At 49.3% G+C, this 27,500-nt stretch overlaps 1 protein-coding gene across 6 annotated transcripts in view; it reads left to right on the top strand.

Annotated features, from left to right (window-relative positions):
• The window catches only part of GAS7 (growth arrest specific 7), a 251,832-nt gene that overhangs the window by 205,435 nt on the left and 18,897 nt on the right, over positions 1 to 27,500 (top strand). For all 6 annotated transcript variants that reach the window (XM_075579600.1, XM_075579599.1, XM_075579604.1 and 3 more), the window contains 3 exons: positions 4,481 to 4,559; positions 19,058 to 19,186; positions 23,916 to 24,039. In XM_075579600.1, coding sequence (XP_075435715.1) covers positions 4,481 to 4,559; positions 19,058 to 19,186; positions 23,916 to 24,039 — 332 coding nt within the window. The remainder of the gene's footprint in view (positions 1 to 4,480; positions 4,560 to 19,057; positions 19,187 to 23,915; positions 24,040 to 27,500) is intronic.

The raw sequence follows: 27,500 nt of genomic DNA, 5'->3' as shown, positions 1-27,500 counted from the left end.
ATTATCCCCCGATACATTATCCCCCCGATACATTATCCCCCGATACATTATCCCCCGATACATTATCCCCCCGATACATTATCCCCCCGATACACTACCCCCCGATACATTATCCCCCCGATACACTATCCCCCCGATACACTATCCCCCCCGATACATTATCCCCCCGATACACTATCCCCCGATACACTATCCCCTGATACATTATCCCCCGATACATTATCCCCCGATACATTATCATGCATATATTCTGCTGTAGTTTATATCGTTGTGGGAGATTCTTTAACTCTTAATTACTGACTCATTGCTGCCGCCTAGTGACTGAATGTGAGAACTGTCACTTTTCCCGAGCACATCGCTCTGTCTGGGACATGGTGAGAATTAAAGGGCTTTACTTCTGCAACATATGGTTTTGGCAAATTACTCATTATAATCACCGCTCTATTATGGGGTTTATAACCCTAAAACTGGAATAACACAGACGCTTCTTAATCGATATCACATTCTAACACTCCAAGCTTTAGGAGTGTTTCGTGTTTTTGTATTAATTAATGAATGAATTTATTATTTTCATTATTTATCCTTAATATAATCTATGTTGGGAATGTTGTATTCCAGAAATACAGTGCGGTGAACAACCCTCCCCCCCCCTCCCCATCCCCCACCTCACCCATCCCCCCCTCAACCACCCCTCCTGCAAAAGTGGAGAACAATAACTGAAACGCAATCAATAAGAATTGTCTCTTTGCGTTCTGTGCAGTTCTTTTGCCCCAGAATTGCCCCACTTTTGCCATGATACATATGCCCCAATGAGTCCCTGTACTGAAGAGCTTACAATCTAATTATGGTGGCTGAGGCACAGGGAGATTATGTGCTTTTCCCAAGAGCCAACACTGGGATTCGAACCAGTGACATTACCTCGAAGCGACTCTGTGACTCCGTTACTAAGATATACATTCAATATAACCCTGCCACTGGTTCTCTTTGGTCCTAAATAACACTGCGCCCTTAATCATCAATGTGCCCTCGTGATATTCAATGTACATCCAAGTGCCAACACTCTAGTGACCCCTATGTCATCTAGTACAGGGGGCTGAACTCCAGCCCTCAAGCCCCCCCCCCCCCCCACCCAACAGGTCAGGTTTTCAGGATATCCCAGCGTCAGCACAGATGACTCAATCAGAGCTTAGCGGATTGAGTCATCTGTGCTGAGGCTGGGATATCCTGAAAACCTGACCTGTTGGGTGGGGGGGGGGGCTTGAGGACTGAAGTTGAGCCCCCTGTACTAGTGACCGTTAACCTTTATTGCTTGTTAGAGGAGATTGTGGATGCAAATTGTAACAGAAGATCAGATCTACTTTTCTGTTCCCGTAGCGACAAAATAACGTCACAGGACAGCGTGGGTGTTTTGCAGGTCACTGTTTCTTTAAACCACATGCAGTGTGTAACGTGGCTGATCCTATCGTTCTGAATAATTGCTTTCCACAGAATAGAAGATCATTGCAAATAAAAATAGGCCGTTGGGGATAACTCCATGAAGCACGTTGTAAATCAGATCGACTAATTGTATGTGAGCAAAAGAGACATTTGGCTGTGTAATGTTAACCCTAAACTGCTGGATATGTAATCACAGCCGGGCTGGAATTCTGTGTTTCCTTCCGGAAAATGTATTTCAAAATAATTAAAATGCAGAGCAACTTAAGCCTGCAAAGTATTGCCAACTAGTCATTTTATATGATCTGGCTTCATTATTTTAAAGGCATTTCATAAATAATACAGTAAAATAATATAGTGTACGGGGGTCATTTGGGATCACAATAAAGCCAACTCCAGCTTTTTCAGTCTTGTTTTACACCCGAGATCGGCATGGTCTGAAATTGTGCCTAACACCTTCATTTGTGTTCTAATAATAATAAGAAGAAGAATACCTGTATAAAGCGCTTTTCTCTCAATGGGACTCAAAGTGCTTCACAGTTACATACATGTCACAGTTTCATACTGTAACAAAGTATAACATGTCACAGTTACATACTGTAACAAAGTATAACATGTCACAGTTACATACTGTAGCAAAGTATAACAAGTCACAGTTACATACTGTAACAAAGTATAGCATGTCACAGTTACATACTGTAGTAAAGTATAACATGTCACAGTTACATACTGTAACAAAGTACAGTATAACATGTCACAGTTACATACTGTAGCAAAGTATAACAAGTCACAGTTACATACTGTAACAAAGTATAACATGTCACAGTTACATACTGTAACAAAGTATAACATGTCACAGTTACATACTGTAACAAAGTATAACATGTCACAGTTACATACTGTAGCAAAGTATAACATGTCACAGTTACATACTGTAACAAAGTATAACATGTCACAGTTACATACTGTAACAAATATAACATGTCACAGTTACATACTGTAGCAAAGTATAACATGTCACAGTTACATACTGTAACAAAGTATAATATGTCACAGTTACATACTGTAGCAAAGTATAACATGTCACAGTTACATACTGTAACAAAGTATAACATGTCACAGTTACATACTGTAACAAAGTATAACATGTCACAGTTACATACTGTAACAAAGTATAAAATGTCACAGTTACATACTGTAACAAAGTATAACGTGTCACAGTTACATACTGTAACAAAGTATAACATGTCACAGTTACATTCTGTAACATAGTATAACGTGTCACAGTTACATACTGTAACATAGTATAACATGTCACAGTTACATGCTGTAACAAAGTATAACGTGTCACAGTTACATACTGTAACATAGTATAACATGTCACAGTTACATGCTGTAACAAAGTATAACATGTCACAGTTACATACTGTAGCAAAGTATAACATGTCACAGTTACATACTGTAGCAAAGTATAACATGTCACAGTTACATACTGTAACAAAGTATAACATGTCACAGTTACATACTGTAGCAAAGTATAACGTGTCACAGTTACATACTGTAACATAGTATAACATGTCACAGTTACATACTGTAGCAAAGTATAACATGTCACAGTTACATACTGTAACAAAGTATAACATGTCACAGTTACATACTGTAACAAAGTATAGCATGTCACAGTTACATACTGTAACAAAGTATAACATGTCACAGTTACATACTGTAGCAAAGTATAACATGTCACAGTTACATACTGTAACATAGTATAACGTGTCACAGTTACATACTGTAACAAAGTATAATGTGTCACAGTTACATACTGTAACATAGTATAACAAGTCACAGTTACATACTGTAACAAAGTATAGCATGTCACAGTTACATACTGTAGCAAAGTATAACATGTCACAGTTACATACTGTAACATAGTATAACGTGTCACAGTTACATACTGTAACAAAGTATAACGTGTCACAGTTACATACTGTAACATAGTATAACAGATACCAAACACCGGATGCAAAGTTCAGTATTAACCCTTATAGTGCTGTAACCCTCCTTACTCTGCCCTAAAGGAGGTCACATCAAATATGTTCTATACAGTGGCATTGCCTAGTCTCTCGGGCCGGTGCTGGATAGGTGCAGGGAAGGTGCAGGGTGCTGAGATGGCGCAGGGTGCTGGGACAGTGCAGGGTCCTGGGTAGGTGCAGGGTGCTAGGAAGGTGCTGGGTAGGTGCCATTAAGCTCATTAGCATAGGGCTACGGTGACGTAGCGCTATTTAAGTCTTGGCATTACAGTCACATACGGAAATCGCAGGGGTGCTGCCGGGGAAACACGCACATTACGCATTTCAATGGGTGTTGTATATTTGTTATTTGCATATTTCCACGGTATCTCAGGTGTGTATCCAGGTATGTTGAGTCTCGCCGCATGAAGTACTGGCAGTCCTCGCTCTCCGAGCTGCCACTTTACGCATATCCAACGCGTTACAATACCTTTCAGTGCGCCGTTTCCCCACACTGTTCATAACACGGGGTTCGCTTTACGCCGCTTTCACTTCCCGACGCTAGTTCATGAACGCGCTTTGCCGGATAACCGGGGACCCGTCTGTATAGGATAATTCCAGGATGCGCAAACTGGGGGCGCAGTGGCCCCGCGATCTTCCCCAAGGCATTAAAATGAAATGCCGGGTGATCGCGTGCGGCCTCTGCAACCTCAATTTACCGTGATTCACCCGGCGTCTGTAAGCGTCTCCAAGACAACACGGCGTCAAATGATGCCGTGGGGTCAACGTGACATCACATGACCCCGCACATCATTTGGTGTTACTATAAAGTACACATCAACAAGAACCCATGTGCCCATGTTTACTAAGCAGTGCTATTCCATACGCCACCTTACGGCCAGTTCAAGGGAATAGGCCTCAATGTGTCTCCTGTTGCCGGGAGGCGTATTATGGATAAGCAGCGCTTAGTTAATATGGGCCACAGTTCATAGTAAAGTGTATTTGAAATGACATAACTTCTCTCTCTCTCTTTGCAGAACCCTCGGAGAATCGTGGGCACAAGTGAAGAAAAGCCTAGCGGACGAGGCAGAAGTTCATCTCAAATTCTCTTCTAAGGTAATGAATATATCACAAAGTGTATAAGTTATAGGGTCAGCGGGGAAACCCCATTGTATAAATTGATGACACATAAAAACACTAGTCCTGCCGATTCTGCTGGTTCTCATTCCTGCGGTGAGGCCTCAGGCGCAGGGGGGCCTTATTTCGGACGGCCTTGTGTATGTCCCAAGCATACTGTATTTGAACTCTCTTTGGCCCAGATCATCCAAGCTCAGTTCAGCCACTAACCACGTAACCTAAAAAGCTAATAAAACAACGTTTCGTCACGTTTTCTCCGGTAAAGAGCTGTGCATTAACGAGAACAGCCATTAGTGATAATTACATGCAAATAATATGCAAATGATGCATTACAATCAAAGCACATCTCACGTTAGTTAGGGCGTTACTCACTTTTAGGGGTCATACCGCACGTTAGTTAGGGCGTTACTCACCTTCAGGGGTCATACCGCACGTTAGTTAGGGCGTTACTCACCTTCAGGGGTCATTCCGCACGTTAGTTAGGGCGTTACTCACCTTCAGGGGTCATACCGCACGTTAGTTAGGGCGTTACTCACCTTCAGGGGTCATACCGGTGTAACGCCACAGTTAGGCAAACGTTATCTAACATCGCGTTATTTCCCTCTTCTCATTCTCATCTTTAGTGTAACATGCCTGTTTTAGGGTCTCGGAGTAACGCCACGTCATTGGAAGGTAACGCAATGGATGGAAGGGAAGTAAACATAATTATGCCCCTTTACAAAGCTTTAGTAAGATCACACCTTGAATATGGAGTACAATTTTGGGCACCACTCCTTAGAAAAGACATTATGGAACTAGAGAGAGTGCAGAGAAGAGCCACCAAATTAATAAAGGGGATGGACATTCTAACTTATGAGGAGAGGCTAGCAAAATTAGATTTATTTAAATTAGAAAAGAGGCGTCTAAGAGGGGATATGATAACTATATACAAATATATTCAGGGACAATACAAGGAGCTTTCAAAAGAACTATTCATCCCACGGGCAGTACAAAGGACTTTGGGTCATCCCTTAAGGTTGGAGGAAAGGAGATTTCACCAGCAACAAAGGAAAGGGTTCTTTACAGTAAGGGCAGTTAAAATGTAAAATTCATTATCCATGGAGACTGTGATGGCAGATACAATAGATTTGTTCAGGGATATACCAAATAAGTAAACATGGAAAGAATATTGATCCAGGGAGTAATCTGATTGCCAATTCTTGAAGTCAGGAAGGAAGGAATTTATTTTCCCTTTATCAGATATCATGGGATGATAGGATACTGGGGTTTTTGTTTGCCTTCCTCTGAATCAATATACTGTAAGTACGGATATAGGATAAAATATCTGTCATCTAAATTTAGCATAGGTTGAACTTGATGGACGTATGTCTTTTTTCAACCTCATGTACTATGTAACTATGTAACGCATCGTTATGCCACAAAAAGTGACGTTTTGCCTGTGCTAATCAGATGTACAGTGGATGTTGTTGCTGCACATAATTAGCTTTGAGGATACACGGTAACTTCAGGGAACAGGACGCCTGTTTCTGATTTAGGTGGCGTCCCGGTATGACACCTGAGTAACAGAGCTATGTGGATTTGTGCCTGTTATTCCTGTACCACCAATATCGTGAGGTGATTCCATGAATCCACCACGTTATCTGCCACTAAATGCACTCTCACTAGTTTTTGTGTCTCCCTTATGGATATTTTGACCTACACAAGTTTGTTTTGAGTTTATTTCTATCTTACAATGAATCTAAATTCTCTTTTAAGGCGCAAGAAAGTCTGTGCTGTGTGGCGCCTCGCACACCTCCACTATGATTAGTTCATTTTAAGCAATATTTCCCTTGGAACCTTCTTATGAAATAATTAACACTTGTACTGTATGTGTAGTAAAAGATTATGTACATTTGCCAGATCCTTCCTCTCTCCTTGAAAAAAACAGAACACATTTTGCAAAACAAGTTGGGACGCGGCCACATATCTAATCATTAATTCCCAAACGATTTGTACAATCTAAAAAGAAAAGTGCAATATTATATTTACTATAAACTGGAGATTGTTACTGTATGTAGAAGTCTCCAGTCCTGTATTGGTCCATTAAGAGTTCATTTAAATTCTGGGCAACTCCTTTGCTTGAGGGAAAGGTCATAGCAGACCACCCACCAGCATCTCTCTAACACTTTCCGAGGGGCTAACCCTCCTGAGGGCCCAAAACCTTTCACTTTCACCATTTGTGGTATGTAAAACTCTCTTCTGTGGGGGTTGTTCTTCCCCCATTTTTTCATCGCCTTTTTCAGTTTTGTACCCCTACAGTATATTTGATGACATAAATGGTGGTCTTCGTAATGCTGGAGACTTTATCCCCCGGGGGGATCTTCACCCCTGAAGAAGGTCCCCCCTGGGGGCTGAAACATTGGGCTAAGTAAATACTTTTCCCACTCTTGTGCCATGTTGGTATTTTGGATGACTAACGTGACCCTTACGGATTTAGTTACCTTGCACCATATCTGCCTGTACAGGTACTAGAATCGTGGGGGTCTCCAGCTGCTCCGTGCACGTAAACCTGGGACTGCTGTCTGACGTGCCATGTTTCACACTCGCCCTTAAGGGGCTCCATTTAGAATCTAGACTTAATCGCAACAATAGCCGTGGCGTTGAAATGTTAGCGCTGCTCCATCGCACTTGCTGGAGTTAGATACCAGTTTAGTGTTGGGTGTTAGTCGTTAGCAGCTGGTCTTAACGTCTCATTGATTTGGCATTTTGGTTAGTATCTCTGGATTTACTTTAACTTTTTATTGCAACATCCTCATTGTAAAAGATGGCCCGATCTATGCAATAAACAGCTGAACACTGACCTTGGAGGCCCCACCGTGTTCTCCCAGCCAAATATACAACAACATGACTATTTTATAAGGAGTGTTTGCTAAGTTCCTAGGATACTTATTTTGAATAACAACTGCACTGAGTCACACGAGCTCAGTAAGGAACTTTATTTGCAGCTTGCTTGTTATTGTATGAGCTGCAGCCAGCCACACGGTGTCCAGAAGAACAGCGTGAACATATAGGGACATTATATTTCCTTGGCATACAGGCATACCCCGGTTTAAGGACACTCACTTTAAGTACACTCGCGAGTAAGGACATGTCGCCCAATAGGCAAACGGCAACTCACGCATGCGCCTGTCAGACGTCCTGAACAGCAATACCGGCTCCCTACCTGTACCGAAGCTATGCACAAGCGGGGAGACTATAGAGCCTGTTACAAATGCGTTATTTACATCAGTTATGCACGTATATGACGATTGCAGTACAGTACATGCATCGATAAGTGGGAAAAGGTAGTGCTTCACTTTAAGTACATTTTCGCTTTACATGCATGCTCCGGTCCCATTGCGTACGTTAATGCGGGGTATGCCTGTATAACAGTATAGGTTGGGCACTATTTGGATGAATAATCACACACGATAGTAAAGAAAACCAATGAAGAGAAAGACTGGCCGATGATAATATTTACAATATGGCACAATGAGAAGCTTGGTGGTAGTGCCACGGCCTTTTGAAGTGGATGTCCACAGTTCGAATCCCAGTGTAAACTCTTCTTGTGACCTCGGGACACGAAAGTATCCGCCACTACAAAAATTAGCGTGTAAGGCTGGGGGGCTCAACTCCAGTCCTCAAGGGCCATCAACAGGTCAGGTTTCCACGGTATCCCTGCTTCAGCACAGGTGGGCAGACTTCAACTGAGCCACTGATTAGGCCACCCGAGCTGAAGCAGAAATAGCCTGAAAACCTGACGTGTTTGTGGCCCTTGAGGACTGGAGTTGGCCACCCCTGGTGTAAGCTCTAGTACAGGGTAGTGCCTCATTGCAAATTATACACACATCTTATACTATATTAGTGAAAGCACTGTATGCCTGCCTGCCTGCCTGCCTGGATGTCCGGTGTCCCTAGGGGAAATCTCATTGGTCCCTTGGGCCCGCCCCCGCACACCTCTCATTGGCCTGAGGCGGAGTGACGGGCCAAAGTACACACAGGGACACAAACACACACACACACACACACACAGGGACACACACACACACACACAGGGACACACATACACAGGGACACACACATACACAGGGACACACACAGGGACACACATACACAGTAGGGGGGGGGGGTGTACATTAGCAGCATGTATAACCCGGGGGGTGGGGCTCACATACCCACCGGTCCCGGAGCCTCCGCCTCTTCCTCCCCGAACATCAGCCTCCACACCCGCGAGCAGATCCTCCTCTCCCCGTGTCCCGCGCTTTCAGCCCCCCCCCCCCTTCCCCCGGCGCCGCTACAGTCAGCGGGGGAACGAGCGCCCGGGACACAGCGGGTGAGCGGCCACAACAAGCTGCCTCCCACCTCAGATCCACGTGGGAGCTTCCGGACGGGTGAGTGAGCGGCCTTCACCTCCCCTCACCCCCCTTCACCTCCCCCTCACCCCCCTTCACCCCCCTTCACTTCACCTCCCCCCTTCACCTCCCCTCCACCCCCTCCCCCCCCGGCGCCGCTACAGTCAGCAGGGGAGCGAGCGCCCGGGACACAGCGGGGGAGCGGCCACAACACGCTGCCTCCCGCCTCAGATCCACGTGGGAGCTGCCGGACGGCTGAGGGAGCGGCCGGACGGGTGAGGGAGCGGCCGGACGGGTGAGTGAGCGGCCGGACGGGTGAGGGAGCGGCCTTCACCTCCCCTTCACCTCCCCTCACCCTCCCTTCACCCCCCTTCACCTCCCCTTCACCTCCCCTTCACCTCTCCTCCACCCCCCCCCTTCACCTCCCCTCCATCCCCTTCACCTCCCCTCCACCCCCCTCCCTTCACCTCCCCTCCACCCCCCCTTCACCTCCCCTCCACCCCCCCCTTCACCTCACCTCCCCTCCACCCCCCCCTTCACCTCCCCTCCACCCCCCTTCCCACCTCCTCCTCCCCCCCCCTTCCCACCTCCTCCTCCCCCCCCTTCCCACCTCCTCCTCCCCCTTCCCACCTCCTCCTCCCCCCCCTTCCCACCTCCTCCTCCCCCCCCCTTCCCACCTCCTCCTCCCCCCCCCCTTCCCACCTCCTCCTCCCCCCCCTTCCCACCTCCTCCTCCCCCCCCCTTCCCACCTCCTCCTCCACCCCCCTTCCCACCTCCTCCTCCCCCCCCCCTTCCCACCTCCTCCTCCCCCCCCTTCCCACCTCCTCCTCCCCCCCCCTTCCCACCTCCTCCTCCCCCCCTTCCCACCTCCTCCTCCCCCCCCCCTCCCACCTCCTCCTCCCCCCCCTTCCCACCTCCTCCTCCCCCCCTTCCCACCTCCTCCTTCCCACCTCCTCCTCCCCCCCCCCTTCCCACCTCCTCCTCCCCCCCCCTTCCCACCTCCTCCTCCCCCCCCCTTCCCACCTCCTCCTCCACCCCCCCTTCCCACCTCCTCCTCCCCCCCCTTCCCACCTCCTCCTCCCCCCCCTTCCCACCTCCTCCTCCCCCCCTTCCCACCTCCTCCTCCACCCCCTTCCCACCTCCTCCTCCACCCCCCCTTCCCACCTCCTCCTCCACCCCCCCTTTCCACCCCCCTTCCCACCTCCTCCTCCACCCCCCTTCCCACCTCCTCCTCCCCCCCCTTCCCACCTCCTCCTCCCCCCCTTCCCACCTCCTCCTCCCCCCCTTCCCACCTCCTCCTCCCCCCCCTTCCCACCTCCTCCTCCCCCCCCTTCCCACCTCCTCCTCCCCCCCCTTCCCACCTCCTCCTCCCCCCCCTTCCCACCTCCTCCTCCCCCCCCCTTCCCACCTCCTCCTCCACCCCCCCTTCCCACCTCCTCCTCCACCCCCCCTTCCCACCTCCTCCTCCACCCCCCCTTCCCACCTCCTCCTCCACCCCCCCTTCCCACCTCCTCCTCCACCCCCCCTTCCCACCTCCTCCTCCACCCCCCCTTCCCACCTCCTCCTCCCCCCCCTTCCCACCTCCTCCTCCCCCCCCCTTCCCACCTCCTCCTCCCCCCCCCCTTCCCACCTCCTCCTCCCCCCCCCTTCCCACCTCCTCCTCCCCCCCCCTTCCCACCTCCTCCTCCCCCCCCCTTCCCACCTCCTCCTCCCCCCCCCTTCCCACCTCCTCCTCCCCCCCCCTTCCCACCTCCTCCTCCCCCCCCTTCCCACCTCCTCCTCCCCCCCCTTCCCACCTCCTCCTCCCCCCCCTTCCCACCTCCTCCTCCCCCCTTCCCACCTCCTCCTCCCCCAACTTCCCACCTCCTCCTCCCCCCCCCTTCCCACCTCCTCCTCCCCCCCTTCCCACCTCCTCCTCCCCCCCCCTTCCCACCTCCTCCTCCCCCCCCTTCCCACCTCCTCCTCCCCCCCCTTCCCACCTCCTCCTCCCCCCAATCCCCCAACCTCCCCCCCTTCCCCCACCTCCCACCTCCTCCCCACCTCCCCCCTCCCCTTCCCCCTCCTCCCCCCTCCTCCCTCCACCTCCCCCCTCCACCTCCCCGTCCCCCTCCTCCCCCCTCCTCCCTCCACCTCCCCTTCCCCCTCCTCCCCACCCCCCTCCTCCCCACCTCCCCTTCCCCCTCCTCCCCACCTCCTCCCCCCCCTCCCCACCTCCTCCTCCCCTCCCCCCCCTCCCCACCCCCCCCTTCCCCCTCCTCCCCACCTCCTCCTCCCCCCCCTTCCCCACCTCCTCCCCCCCCTTCCCCACCTCCTCCCCCCCCCTTCCCCACCTCCTCCCCTCCCCCTTCCCCACCTCCTCCCCCCCCCCTTCCCACCTCACTTCCCACACGTGTATACACACACACACATACACACACACACACACATGTGTATACACACACAAACATGTTGTATACACACAATATATACATACACACAATGTATACATACACACACATGTATACACACACACACGTATACACACACACGTACACATACACACACACACACATGTATACACACACACACACATACAATTTATACACACAAACATGTATACACACACACACACATGTATACACACACATGTATACACATGTATACACACACACACACACACACACACATACAATTTATACACACAAACATGTATACACACACACACTATCCCCAGCACCACCACATCAGCACACCGGTATCCCATGCCCCCCCAGCACACTGGCATTCTCGGCTCCCCGCCATTCCCAGCCCCCATCAACACCCACACATCGCCACCTTTGCACCTCCCCCATCGGCACACCCACATCCGCACCCCCACATCAGCACCAAACCCTCCCAAATCAGCACACCGATACAATCACCATCAGTACAGCCACAGCAGCAGTACCACCGCACATGGGCCGCGTGGACCACTCCCCACCCAAATGCCACACCCACACCACAAACATCCCGGGCAACGCCGGGGCTCTCAGCTAGTATACATATATAGCTGTCTGTGTGAACACTGTCAGAGGTATATAAGAAAATAAATATTATTATTACATTTGTGGTAGGTTGTGTTACCTTTCATGAGACCAATATTGCGGTTCTGCAGAAATGTAATTATAGTGTGCAGAGCTTTCTGAACCTGGTAGGTTGTGTTACCTTTCATGTGATTATAGTGTGCAGAGCTTTCTGAACCTGACAGGTTGTGTTACCTTTCATGTGATTATAGTGTGCAGAGCTTTCTGAACCTGGTAGGTTGTGTTACCTTTCATGTGATTATAGTGTGCAGAGCTTTCTGAACCTGACAGGTTGTGTTACCTTTCATGTGATTATAGTGTGCAGAGCTTTCTGAACCTGGTAGGTTGTGTTACCTTTCATGTGATTATAGTGTGCAGAGCTTTCTGAACCTGGCAGGTTTCTTCCACAATGTACGTTATGGTTATAGGGATTTTTGTCCTGAGAAGCAATGTTACTATTTTGCAGTATAAGTTAAGATTAGTTATGATATCGCTATCATGTTGATATTTGGTCAAGTGACAAATCTAATTTCTATCCAAACCAAGATGGTGTATAGCTATGCAATATGCAATCAGATTGCTCAAATCCACCCCCTCACCTTGTTTTTGTGTGTGTGTGTGTGTGTGTGTGAGAGAGACTGTGTGTGTGTGTGTGTGAGAGTGTGTGTGTGAGAGTGTGTGTGTGAGAGTGTGTGTGTGTGAGAGTGTGTGTGTGAGAGTGTGTGTGTGTGTGTGTGTGTGTGTGTGTGTGTGTGTATGTGTGAGAGTTTGTGTGTGAGAGTTTGTGTGTGCGGGGGACAGGAGTCATTGATACAATGTGGTGTAACTATGTTGCCATATATGCCACTATGTCACTTGATAAAGACCTCTGAGGTCAAAACGTTGTGTTGGCTCAAATAAATGAGTTTAGATTTTCAAATCCGCTGTGCCCTGTGTTCCTTCTGCTACTGATCTAGGACTGGAAACTGGCTCAAGCACGGGAGCACCGCTAATTGTATCTTTCTAACATTTTCCAGGTGTGCAGCATTCACTTTACATATCTGTAACTATGTTGCCCCAGTTATACAGCTGAGACACTTTGATACATAGCCCATACGGGCCAAGATAATACCGCTCAAATGTATGGGCTCTTATGACTGGGCGCCAGTTACTAAATCTGGCTCTACAGTGTCCTTTAAAGTTGCACATTTAGACCTAAAAACCAAACTGCAGAGAACACAATAAACACTATAATGGAATACACAATACAATACATACTATTGTCATTAGACATTAGACGTTTCGGGGGCCCAAATCCCTTGTTATTAGAGGAGATGTGTTTTCAGCAGCGAGGGAAGAGTTTGTCACCGTAAGAGAGTGTCACTGTGCTGCCACTGGAGACTGTGATGGTATATACAGTAGATATGTGTAAGAGAGCATGTGACTGTGCTGCCACTGGAGACTGTGATGGTATATACAGTAGATATGTGTAAGAGAGCATGTGACTGTGCTGCCACTGGAGACTGTGATGGTATATACAGTAGATATGTGTAAGAGAGCGTGTCACTGTTCTGCCACTGAAGACTGTGATGGTATATACAGTAGATATGTGTAAGAGAGCATGTGACTGTGCTGCCACTGGAGACTGTGATGGTATATACAGTAGCAGTAACTTATCGGGATTGCAATGATACAGAGTTACTGTATAAACTTCTTTAAAAACAACGACGATTTGAGAGGTACATCAGCAGGAGTTTTTTAGACGTGGATGTATCCAGGCAAGGCTTGGCTGTTATGGATAAATATTCAAAGACTTGTGTGAGGAGAATGTACAAAGTGGGACTGGGAGTTTATAGCAATGCAAAGAACATTCGCCAATCTGGACAACATAAATAATGCACATTAAAAAAGTAACAAGAGGATGATAAACTAGCACACACTACACAAAGCAGCAACGGCGGTATTGTGCTTCCATGGAGTATGTCCACCTTTTATTGCTCCATTGGTCATTGTAACAATGCAATATACCTGCAGTTGAAAGATTTATTTCTCCACGTAAGGCAGACGCAGCACATGAGCGCAGGGGGGTTGTTTAGTACTGCAGGTGTTAACTACGTATAACGAGCATTTCCTAGCCTAATGCAATCATCTGTGCTGCCTTGTTATAGAGAGAGAGAGTCACATTACATCACGAGGAATCAATATTAGCAGCACAACTATATAGCAAAAAAGTACATTTATTGTGCCCAAAAGGGGCCTGTGTGCATTTTGGACACAATAAATGTACTTTTTTTTTAACTTTATCTGCGTTTTGTGCTGCGACTATTGATCACTTGCGGTCTAATGTGACTATTACTTATTCTCTTTACCATGCATCAAGATAGGCTCCTGTACATCTCTCTACCCAGTGTGTGCGGCCAACGTGTGGAAATATATATATATACAGTGTGTGTGTGTGTGTGTGTGTGTGTGTGTGTGTGTGTGTGTGTGTGTGTGTGTGTGTGTGTGTGTGTGTGTGTGTATATATATGTACACATATGTATATAAAACCTTATTTTAACTGGAGTCCCCCAGAGCTGAGCTGCGGCACTCAAAGCTATGGGGGCCTCCGGTTCATGAGATATTTTATTTTTAAATAACTTTTATAAGAATACGTGTACGGGAGAAAGAAACAATATGGCCGCTAGGAGTGGACCGATGTTTCCTGAAAACACGGTGACGTGAGCAATCCCAGCATTCTCTGACATAAACCCGGGGTTTCTCTGTAACTGATCCGCTGCACTGAAAAGCTTTAGGGACCCCCGAGTGCCAAGATATCTCATGTGTTACTGTTACCAGCACTTGCCAGGAAAATCAGGGGTGACTGCGGGGTCACCCAATGGAAAGCTGCGATGTCATCGTACAGTGATGTCACCGATTGGCAGCCACGATGAGGCGTGAGAAAGGGCCGGCATGGGTTGCTGCCTTAAAGTGCTCCGACCTAATGTCAGTATTTATTAATATGCACCGCATATTCTGTGCTGCCGCTGAATGGGGATGTGATGCCCATCACCGTATCATGCACTGGTGCATATTCTGTGCTGCCGCTGAATGGGGATGTGACGCCCATCACCGTATCAGGCACCGGTGCATATTCTGTGCTGCCGCTGAATGGGGATGTGACGCCCATCACCGTATCAGGCACCGGTGCATATTCTGTGCTGCCGCTGAATGGGGATGTGACGCCCATCACCGTATCATGCACTGGTGCATATTCTGTGCTGCCGCTGAATGGGGATGTGGCGCCCATCACCGTATCATGCACTGGTGCATATTCTGTGCTGCCGCTGAATGGGGATGTGACTCCCATCACCGTATCAGGCACTGGTGCATATTCTGTGCTGCTGCTGCTGAATGGGGATGTGACGCCCATCACCGTATCAGGCACTGGTGCATATTCTGTGCTGCCGCTGAATGGGGATGTGACGCCCATCACCGTATCAGGCACTGGTGCATATTCTGTGCTGCCGCTGAATGGGGATGTGACGCCCATCACCGTATCAGGCACTGGTGCATATTCTGTGCTGCCGCTGAATGGGGATGTGACGCCCATCACCGTATCAGGCACTGGTGCATATTCTGTGCTGCCGCTGAATGGGGATATGACGCCCATCACCGTATCAGGCACTGGTGCATATTCTGTGCTGCCGCTGAATGGGGATGTGACGCCCATCACCGTATCAGGCACTGGTGCATATTCGGTGCTGCCGCTGAATGGGGATGTGGCGCCCATCACCGTATCAGGCACTGGTGCATATTCTGTGCTGCCGCTGAATGGGGATGTGACGCCCATCACCGTATCAGGCACTGGTGCATATTCGGTGCTGCCGCTGAATGGGGATGTGGCGCCCATCACCGTATCATGCACTGGTGCATATTCTGTGCTGCCGCTGAATGGGGATGTGACGCCCATCACCGTATCAGGCACTGGTGCATATTCTGTGCTGCCGCTGAATGGGGATGTGACGCCCATCACCGTATCAGGCACCGGTGCATATTCTGTGCTGCCGCTGAATGGGGATGTGACTCCCATCACCGTATCAGGCACCGGTGCATATTCTGTGCTGCTGCTGAATGGGGATGTGACGCCCATCACCGTATCATGCACTGGTGCATATTCTGTGCTGCCGCTGAATGGGGATGTGACTCCCATCACCGTATCAGGCACTGGTGCATATTCTGTGCTGCCGCTGAATGGGGATGTGACGCCCATCACCGTATCATGCACTGGTGCATATTCTGTGCTGCCGCTGAATGGGGATATGACGCCCATCACCGTATCATGCACTGGTGCATATTCTGTGCTGCCGCTGAATGGGGATGTGACGCCCATCACCGTATCAGGCACTGGTGCATATTCTGTGCTGCCGCTGAATGGGGATGTGACGCCCATCACCGTATCATGCACTGGTGCATATTCTGTGCTGCCGCTGAATGGGGATATGACGCCCATCACCGTATCATGCACTGGTGCATATTCTGTGCTGCCGCTGAATGGGGATGTGACGCCCATCACCGTATCATGCACTGGTGCATATTCTGTGCTGCCGCTGAATGGGGATGTGACGCCCATCACCGTATCAGGCACTGGTGCATATTCTGTGCTGCCGCTGAATGGGGATGTGACGCCCATCACCGTATCAGGCACTGGTGCATATTCTGTGCTGCCGCTGAATGGGGATGTGACGCCCATCACCGTATCAGGCACTGGTGCATATTCTGTGCTGCCGCTGAATGGGGATGTGACGCCCATCACCGTATCAGGCACTGGTGCATATTCTGTGCTGCCGCTGAATGGGGATATGACGCCCATCACCGTATCAGGCACTGGTGCATATTCTGTGCTGCCGCTGAATGGGGATGTGACTCCCATCACCGTATCATGCACTGGTGCATATTCTGTGCTGCCGCTGAATGGGGATGTGACGCCCATCACCGTATCAGGCACTGGTGCATATTCGGTGCTGCCGCTGAATGGGGATGTGGCGCCCATCACCGTATCAGGCACTGGTGCATATTCTGTGCTGCCGCTGAATGGGGATGTGACGCCCATCACCGTATCAGGCACTGGTGCATATTCGGTGCTGCCGCTGAATGGGGATGTGGCGCCCATCACCGTATCATGCACTGGTGCATATTCTGTGCTGCCGCTGAATGGGGATGTGACGCCCATCACCGTATCAGGCACTGGTGCATATTCTGTGCTGCCGCTGAATGGGGATGTGACGCCCATCACCGTATCAGGCACCGGTGCATATTCTGTGCTGCCGCTGAATGGGGATGTGACGCCCATCACCGTATCAGGCACCGGTGCATATTCTGTGCTGCTGCTGAATGGGGATGTGACGCCCATCACCGTATCATGCACTGGTGCATATTCTGTGCTGCCGCTGAATGGGGATGTGACGCCCATCACCGTATCATGCACTGGTGCATATTCTGTGCTGCCGCTGAATGGGGATATGACGCCCATCACCGTATCATGCACTGGTGCATATTCTGTGCTGCCGCTGAATGGGGATGTGACGCCCATCACCGTATCAGGCACTGGTGCATATTCTGTGCTGCTGCTGAATGGGGATGTGACGCCCATCACCGTATCATGCACTGGTGCATATTCTGTGCTGCCGCTGAATGGGGATGTGACGCCCATCACCGTATCATGCACTGGTGCATATTCTGTGCTGCTGCTGAATGGGGATGTGACGCCCATCACCGTATCAGGCACTGGTGCATATTCTGTGCTGCCGCTGAATGGGGATGTGACTCCCATCACCGTATCATGCACTGGTGCATATTCTGTGCTGCCGCTGAATGGGGATGTGACTCCCATCACCGTATCATGCACTGGTGCATATTCTGTGCTGCCGCTGAATGGGGATGTGACGCCCATCACCGTATCATGCACTGGTGCATATTCTGTGCTGCCGCTGAATGGGGATATGACGCCCATCACCGTATCAGGCACTGGTGCATATTCTGTGCTGCTGCTGAATGGGGATGTGACGCCCATCACCGTATCAGGCACCGGTGCAGTGGAAAATTAGCGCCCTGCTATGTGGAACTTATCTTCCTATTTGGATCCCCCACTTACACAGAATGGAAGCAGGGAGAATCCGGAACTGAACCCCATTCATTTCAGCTCTGGGCACCCCCGGCTTCTGGAGATCCTTGTCTCCGTAGGGGGCGCCGGTAGCCCGTCCACTGCTAGGGATCATGTAATGGGCGCTTTTCATAGCTCCCGCGTCCTGCAGGCCAATAGGAAGCTGTGACATCATCTGGTGCGGTTTCCTATTGGCCCACGTGACGCAGGAACTTTAAAAAGCAGGGAGGTACCGGAAGCAGAGGGATCCCGGAACTGAAATGAATGAGATTCAGATCTGTACACAGCCTGCTTATATCCAGTGTACAGGACCCCCCCCCCTGCTTAAATCCAGTGTACAGGACCCCCCCTGCTTAAATCCAGTGTACAGGTCCCCCCCCCTGCTTAAATCCAGTGTACAGGACCCCCCCCCCTGCTTAAATCCAGTGTACAGGACCCCCCCCTGCTTAAATCCAGTGTACAGGACCCCCCCCCCGTGCTTAAATCCAGTGTACAGGACCCCCCCCCCGTGCTTAAATCCAGTGTACAGGACCCCCCCCCTGCTTAAATCCAGTGTACAGGACCCCCCCCTGCTTAAATCCAGTGTACAGGACCCCCCCCCCGTGCTTTCCCCCTACCTCCCTCCCCCAGGTAATATGAAACATTGAGGATTGCTGATTTAATAATGTATTGTGACTGTGGAGCACCGTTACATTTAATTGTATCAAAATCCAAGCTCAATTACACCATTGTACTAAAATGATTGTGTCTTAAAGAGTAAAATGTCCATTATAACCAACATGTGTTTAGGCAATCCCTGGGAACATCCAGTGAGACATTCGCGTTCCATGGAACACCGGTAAAAACCAATGTCCCAAATCATACAATAGTTACAGAACAGTTGGGAAAAGACATCCTCTATCTCAGACTGCAGTACTTTCCTGACATGTCACCTGTTCTTTACAGTTACAAAGTGAAGTGGAGAAGCCCTTACTCAACTTCAGAGAAAATTTCAAGAAGGACATGAAGAAGTTTGACCACCACATAGCAGATTTACGGAAGCAGCTTGCCAGTCGCTATGCAGCCGTAGAAAAGGTACGCAGAAGCAACATACAGCATCAGTGCATGTGTCCTACCTTCTGATAAAGGGTTCAATGGTACATTAACATTGTCATGCCTTGGTCAGCCCTCGTGTACCCCAAAAAGGTGGCATGTGCTTCTTTATCAGAGTAACAAGCCAAACCACTACATCTGAATTTAATTAAAGAGCTATAAACAATAGGGGTCCATACTTACTAAATTATATTAAACTTTAAGGTTCCTTAAGAAATGAATGGTCCTTTAGTTGTGTTGTTAAGGTTTAGCATCATTTAGTACATCTGGGCTTAAACCTACAATAATTTCTACATTTGAATGCAGATTTGTTGAAGGTTGTGAATGTTTAATGTTACACATGCTGAGAAGACCTACAATAGGTTAAACTGAGTTAATGAATAGAGGTTTGTGTCTTCACATCACAACTTAGGGAAAACAAATTGTGCAGGAATAAAGTGCGGTTTTGTCTATCCCTGAGAAAGTGTTAAATCCAGGAAGGATTCGGGGGTTTGTCCCAGAAAGAATTCGGGGGGCCTGTCTCAGGAAGGATTCGGGGGGGCCTGTCCCAGGAAGGATTCGGGGGGCCTGTCCCAGGAAGGATTCGGGGGCCTGTCCCAGGAAGAATTCGGGGGCCTATCCCAGGAAGCATTCGGGGGCCTGTCCCAGGAAGGATTCAGGAGCCTGTCCCAGGAAGGATTCGGGGGCCTGTCCCAGGAAGGATTCAGGAGCCTGTCCCAGGAAGGATTCGGGGGCCTGTCCCAGGAAGGATTCGGGAGCCTGTCCCAGGAAGGATTCGGGGGCCTGTCCCAGGAAGGATTCGGGGGCGTGGCCAGGAAGGATTCGGGGGCCTGTCCCAGGAAGGATTCGGGGGCCTGTCCCAGGAAGGATTCGGGGGCCTGTCCCAGGAAGGATTCGGGGGCCTGTCCCAGGAAGGATTCAGGGGCCTGTTCCAGGAAGGATTCGGGGGCCTGTTCCAGGAAGGATTCAGGGGCCTGTCCCAGGAAGGATTCGGGAGCCTGTCCCAGGAAGGATTCAGGGGCCTGTCCCAGGAAGGATTCGGGGGCCTGTCCCAGGAAGGATTCGGGGGCCTGTCCCAGGAAGGATTCGGGGGCCTGTCCCAGGAAGGATTCGGGGGCCTGTCCCAGGAAGGATTCGGGGGCCTGTCCCAGGAAGGATTCGGGGGCCTGTCCCAGGAAGAATTCGGGGGCCTGTCCCAGGAAGAATTCGGGGGCCGGTCCCAGGAAGGATTCGGGGGCCTGTCCCAGGAAGGATTCGGGGGCCTGTCCCAGGAAGGATTCGGGGGCCTGTCCCAGGAAGGATTCGAGGGCCTGTCCCAGGAAGGATTCAGGAGCCTGTCCCAGGAAGGATTCGGGGGCCTGTCCCAGGAAGGATTCGGGGGCCTGTCCCAAGAAGAATTTGGGGGCCTGTCCCAGGAAGGATTCGGGGGCCTGTCCCAGGAAGGATTCAGGAGCCTGTCCCAGGAAGGATTCGGGGGCCTGTCCCAGGAAGGATTCGGGGGCCTGTCCCAGGAAGGATTTGGGGGCCTGTCCCAGGAAGGATTCGGGGGCCTGTCCCAGGAAGGATTCGGGGGCCTGTCCGGGGGCCGGTCCCAGGAAGGATTCGGGGGCCTGTCCCAGGAAGGATTCAGGGGCCTGTCCCAGGAAGAATTCGGGGGCCTGTCCCAGGAAGGATTCAGGGGCCTGTCCCAGGAAGGATTTGGGGGCCTGTCCCAGGAAGGATTCGGGGGCCTGTCCCAGGAAGAATTCGGGGGCCTGTCCCAGGAAGAATTCGGGGGCCGGTCCCAGGAAGGATTCGGGGGCCTGTCCCAGGAAGGATTCGGGGGCCTGTCCCAGGAAGGATTCGGGGGCCTGTCCCAGGAAGGATTCGAGGGCCTGTCCCAGGAAGGATTCGGGGGCCTGTCCCAGGAAGGATTCGGGGGCCGGTCCCAGGAAGGATTCGAGGGCCTGTCCCAGGAAGGATTCAGGGGCCTGTCCCAGGAAGGATTCATGGGGCCTGTCTCAGGAAGAATTCGGGGGCCTGTCCCAAGAAGGATTCAGGGGCCTGTCCCAGGAAGGATTCGGGGGCCTGTCCCAGGAAGGATTCGGGGGCCTGTCCCAGGAAGAATTCGGGGGCCTGTCCCAGGAAGGATTCGGGGGCCTGTCCCAGGAAGGATTCGGGGGCCTGTCCCAGGAAGGATTCGGGGGCCTGTCCCAGGAAGGATTCGAGGGCCGGTCCCAGGAAGGATTCGGGAGCCTGTCCCAGGAAGGATTCGGGAGCCTGTCCCAGGAAGGATTCGGGGACCTGTCCCAGGAAGGATTCGGGGGCCTGTCCCAGGAAGGATTCGGGGGCCTGTCTCAGGAAGGATTCGGGGGCCTGTCCCAGGAAGGATTCGGGGGCCTGTTCCAGGAAGGCTTCGGGGGCCTGTCCCAAGAAGGATTTGGGGGCCTGTCCCAGGAAGGATTCAGAGGCCTGTCCCAGGAAGGATTTGGGGGCCTATCCCAGGAAGGATTCGGGGGCCTGTCCAAAGAAGGATTCGGGAGCCTGTCCCAGGAAGGATTTGGGGGCCTGTCCCAGGAAGGATTCGGGGGCCTGTCCCAAGAAGGATTCAGGGGCCTGTCCCAGGAAGGATTCGGGGGCCTGTCCCAGGAAGGATTCGGGGGCCTGTCCCAGGAAGGATTCGGGGGCCTGTCCCAGGAAGGATTCGGGGGCCTGTCCCAGGAAGGATTCGGGGCCTGTCCCAGGAAGGATTCGGGGCCTGTCCCAGGAAGGATTCGGGGGCCTGTCCCAGGAAGGATTCGGGGGCCTGTCCCAGGAAGGATTCGGGGGCCTGTCCCAGGAAGGATTCGGGGGCCTGTCCCAGGAAGGATTCGGGGGCCTGTCCCAGGAAGGATTCGGGGGCCTGTCCCAGGAAGGATTCGGGGGCCTGTCTCAGGAAGGATTCGGGGGCCTGTCCCAGGAAGGATTCGGGGGCCTGTCCCAGGAAGGATTCGGGGGCCTGTCTCAGGAAGGATTCGGGGGCCTGTCCCAGGAAGGATTCGGGGGCCTGTCTCAGGAAGGATTCGGGGGCCTGTCCCAGGAAGGATTCGGGGGCCTGTCCCAGGAAGGATTCGGGGGCCTGTCCCAGGAAGGATTCGGGGGCCTGTCCCAGGAAGGATTCGGGGGCCTGTCCCAGGAAGGATTCGGGGGCCTGTCCCAGGAAGGATTCGAGGGCCGGTCCCAGGAAGGATTCGGGAGCCTGTCCCAGGAAGGATTCGGGAGCCTGTCCCAGGAAGGATTCGGGGACCTGTCCCAGGAAGGATTCGGGGGCCTGTCTCAGGAAGGATTCGGGGGCCTGTCCCAGGAAGGATTCGGGGGCCTGTCTCAGGAAGGATTCGGGGGCCTGTCCCAGGAAGGATTCGGGGGCCTGTCCCAGGAAGGATTCGGGGGCCTGTCCCAGGAAGGATTCGGGGGCCTGTCCCAGGAAGGATTCGGGGGCCTGTCCCAGGAAGGATTCGGGGGCCGGTCCGAGGCGTAGGTGCCAATTCAATTTTCTGGCAATGTTTGAGTAATGTATGTTGAGAAGGTAGGTAACAGATTAGCACATCTTTAATAAAAAGGCCTGTGTATAAGAAGGTATACATAGTAACTCCTCATGTTAATACAATGCAGTTTGGTCATTAATCATGTTACCTGTTGGTGCATTACTAGGAGTTACAACTTGCCGTGCATTACACATTCATAACGTGTGTCTGTGAAGTGTGCAGTAAAATCCTACTCTGCGGATGCAGTAGTGACCATGTTACATGTACATTAGAAGAGGTGGGGAAGTATGTTATACATTATAATACTCTGCGGATGCAGTAATGAACATGTTGCATGTACATTAGAAGAGGTGGGGAAGTATGTTATACATTATAATACTCTGCGGATGCAGTAGTGACCATGTTACATGTACATTAGAAGAGGTGGTGGAGTATGTTATACATTATAATACTCTGCGGATGCAGTAATGACCATGTTGCATGTACATTAGAAGAGCTTGGGGAGTATGTTATACATTATAATACTCTGCGGATGCAGTAGTGACCATGTTACATGTACATTAGAAGAGGTTGGGGAGCATGTTATACATTATAATACTCTGCGGATGCAGTAGTGACCATGTTACATGTACATTAGAAGAGGTGGGGGAGCATGTTATACATTATAATACTCTGCGGATGCAGTAATGACCATGTTACATGTACATTAGAAGAGGTGGTGGAGTATGTTATACATTATAATACTCTGCGGATGCAGTAATGACCATGTTGCATGTACATTAGAAGAGGTTGGGGAGCATGTTATACATTATAATACTCTGCGGATGCAGTAGTGACCATGTTGCATGTACATTAGAAGAGGTGGGGGAGTATGTTATACATTATAATACTCTGCGGATGCAGTAATGACCATGTTGCATGTACATTAGAAGAGGTGGTGGAGCATGTAATACATTATAATACTCTGCGGATGCAGTAATGACCATGTTACATGTACATTAGAAGAGGTGGGGGAGCATGTAATACATTATAATACTCTGCGGATGCAGTAGTGACCATGTTGCATGTACATTAGAAGAGGTGGTGGAGCATGTAATACATTATAATACTCTGCGGATGCAGTAGTGACCATGTTACATGTACATTAGAAGAGGTGGGGGAGTATGTTATACATTATAATACTCTGCAGTATCTTTTCTCACTTGAAGGCCCGGAAAGCCTTGTCTGAGAGGCAGAAAGATCTCGAAGTGAAAACCCAACAGCTGGAGATTAAACTCAGCAACAAAACAGAAGACGACATTAAGAAAGCGAGACGAAAATCAACACAGGCAGGTCAGTGAGTGTTTCACAACTCTGTGGGGTGTGAAATTAATTCAACGGGTGTGGGTATTAAGGCTCTAATTTCCACTTTAACTGGTGTAATGTGAGTAAATATTCCTGTTACGGAAGCCGTTATTACTTTGTAGCAATTTATTTGAATCTCTGGGAGTTATTAATTAATCTTACCAGTGACGCACGGAAACTCCAATTGACGGTCTCCGTTTCATGAATAGCGCCCTATGTCTGTACCGCAGCGAGAACACCTGGTTGGACTGGCAATGGATTCCCTGCAGCTTTGCTGGTTATATTAGGACATCAGGAGCCGGTTATACACAAAGCGTGGTAACACCAGCAGGATTATCACTCTTATGTTCAATGGGAAATGTGTATTAAGGCAAAATTGGTGCAATTCTCGAGCAAGAAAATTGCCCTAAACATATGAAAGAAAACAAACATTGAATCAATAGGATTTTTTCATTGACACATCAGGAGCGAAGCTTTTGCCCTAGAACTTCCCCTTTTGCCTTGATTCTGTGCATGTGTCCCACTGTTTCCTTGCTACCGATGTAGCCAGACTCGTCTCTGGAGACGGTGCCGGCTGCGACATCGCTGTGGGGGGTCCATGCTTTGGGATCGGACCATTATTCCTCCGGTGCCGGGGCCGCCGTGGTAACGTACCCGCAGCTTGCCCCGGTGCTGGAGACAATGAGTCTGGCTACATCGTGTCGCTGACATACCGGCGTTAACCAAGACTTACCACCTGCTCCATGAAAGGACAGTTTCCCCCAGGATGTTTATCTTTTATTTTTTAAAGATTTATTCACCTTGGTTATTTAAACTGTGTATTTTATTCCTAAATAATGAGCCCAAATCCTAAATGAATATAGCTGCTAATCCCCTCTCAATTAGTGATGTTCGTAGATCTGGGAAGATTAAGGTTCTGAATGTTTTCTGATAAGATTTTTTTTTTAGACTTTCAACGTAGGTTATTTTGGGGGGAATCGCACAAACACAACATTATCCGGACCCCTGTATTACTCCGATAGCTGCACTGAAGTATTCAGGACTCGGGCGGGTATTGGGGACACACAGATCCATCGTAATTGGCACAAGTTGCAAGTAGCAGAAGGATGAGGCTGTTCCTAACATGGGGAGTTTAGTTAATTTTGTAATTCCGTCCTGGGAGCAAATCTCATTCCCCGTGAACATGGTCGTAAATCCTGATACTTCCCGTTCCTTGTAGAGCTACGGTACTCTGTTTTACCTTAAGTACTCAGCTGACATTAATTCAATACCTAATCCTCAGAGAAGCTGCTCCTTTGAAGTTACCACGACTGAAATCCTTAGTATTGATATATACCTTCACTGGCGAAATTGTATTAGAATTCATCTCTTTCTTGCTCACTAACCAGACACCTATCAAATAATCTGCAAATCTATCTCTGTCTGCTATGGATTTATAGATAAGTGCAGAGCATACAGTATCCAACAATGATCACATACTGTAAGTAAATATATAGGATAAAGTATCTGTCGCCTAAATGTAGCATAGGTTGAACTTGATGGATTTATGTATTTTTTCAACCTCACATACTATGTAACTATGTAACTATGTATACTTCCTTTATTCTTTTCCCTATTTAGAGAAAAATATTAGCATATTTATCACCAAATATAGCAGTATATTGCGATGGTTGCTCTTATTTTCGATCTCACTGTTTACAATGCTAATACTATGCTATAATACTATAGACCTGATACATAAAGCTTGGCCCCCTGCAGGCGCACTTAACAGAATGTCCTCCTATTGTCTCTGTACGCTGTGAAGCGCTATGTATATTAAAGGCGCTATATAAATAAAGACAGACATACATACATACAAACATACAAGGCTTCAGTTCTTACTCTTGTCTAATTGGCAACAGTTTATTTTTTTTATTATTGTATATTTGCTTTGGTGTCACATGAAAATGGAGTCTTAAAACAGCAATACTACATTCTCTTTTCTTTTTTTCTTATTTGTAACGCATGCGACAATGTATAATTCTATATTCTTACATAAACTGGCAATCGTTTGGTACCCGTTATAAATCTGTAACAATCCGATTCTGTGCCTAACATAATGGCCGCCTTTCAGTTTCAAGCAATCCTTCAGTCAGAGTAACTCAGCAACTACAATGTATCCTTATATTTCTAAGGTAACATCTAGTGTTACAGTTTGCAGCTCAGACTGGTTTGAGTACCATTTAACATTTGGGTTGCACATTGATACCCTGACATCCAAAACCTATGCCAAACTAGGTGTACTTTATAGGAACAAATCCTCCCTAAATCCTTGTGCATAGTAGGCATTAAGAGTTGAATTAAAAAAATATCAGATGCTATTATTTAATACACAGAACTGATTTCGTTTTCTAAAAACCCACATAGGATTGCACGTTTCGCTGCTCGGAGGCCCTTTAACTCATTGGTAGCTGCAGTTCCCTATGGGCGCCATTTGCATAGTCTGATTACACACATTTTATGCAGAGAATGTCACCATAGACCTGCAGTAATTACTCACTGTAGTTTCTCTGGTATATGATGTCTGGTTGTGCACTCACATGATACACAAATAATAGCTTAAAGGCAGAGTGAAAGCAGCATATCGAGCAGTGAGCATCTCGCTCACAAGCTGAGTGTGACTGCAGGGCGGCAGACATGTTCTACTTCCTTGTGTAGAGGCAGAGAAAAGGCCGATCGTTTAAAAGTAATATCGGTCTGTGCACTTCAGTGCTTAATAGCGTCTCTGCAGACTGCATGGGAACTAATGAGTATTCTCTAGTAGTTTCCCAGGAGAGAAATGTTCATTAACTACACTAAGAATGTATCTTTAGTAATATACAGTAACAATGTATCATCGTTTCAATTATTATAAATGTTACCAACCACACACAGTATAATGCGCGCTTGTATGGATCAAAGGGTTTTTCTATTCTTTCTGTACTTGAACTAGGAACTCCATTTCTGAATCCCCCCTGTTGGGCTATATCACACTAGTTGTAGTTATGTAATTAGTGTCCTTCATAGTAAGATGTATGAGTCATATGTTGCTAATTTAAAGGGTCTATTTCTCCCAGGACAGAAGGGTACAGCTGTAGCCCAACTCACCTTACCTGGAGAGCAGGGCGGTATACCTTTGCCCTCTAACTGGGACTGCTTTGGTTTCCCATGCTTCTAATTATCTCACTCCACTACTGCTACTATTTAATATTAGTAGTTGGTACCCTCTGGTGGTCAAACACAGGAACGTATTCATACGATGGGAAACATTGTGACAGAGACACATAACTCTGCCCAACCAGTGATGTCACAGCCAATCAGACTGCAGCGTGGATACACCCGTACGGAACTTCCAGAGTGGCAGCTCCCCGCACCCGACTACCAACCCCCCTGCACACCCACTTCCAGCCCCCCTCACCCTGACTTCCAGC

The sequence above is a fragment of the Ascaphus truei genome, chromosome 22, assembly GCF_040206685.1.
Source record: "Ascaphus truei isolate aAscTru1 chromosome 22, aAscTru1.hap1, whole genome shotgun sequence".
In the NCBI taxonomy this organism is placed as follows: Eukaryota; Metazoa; Chordata; class Amphibia; order Anura; family Ascaphidae; genus Ascaphus; species Ascaphus truei.
This window is presented reverse-complemented; position numbering and strand designations above follow the sequence as displayed.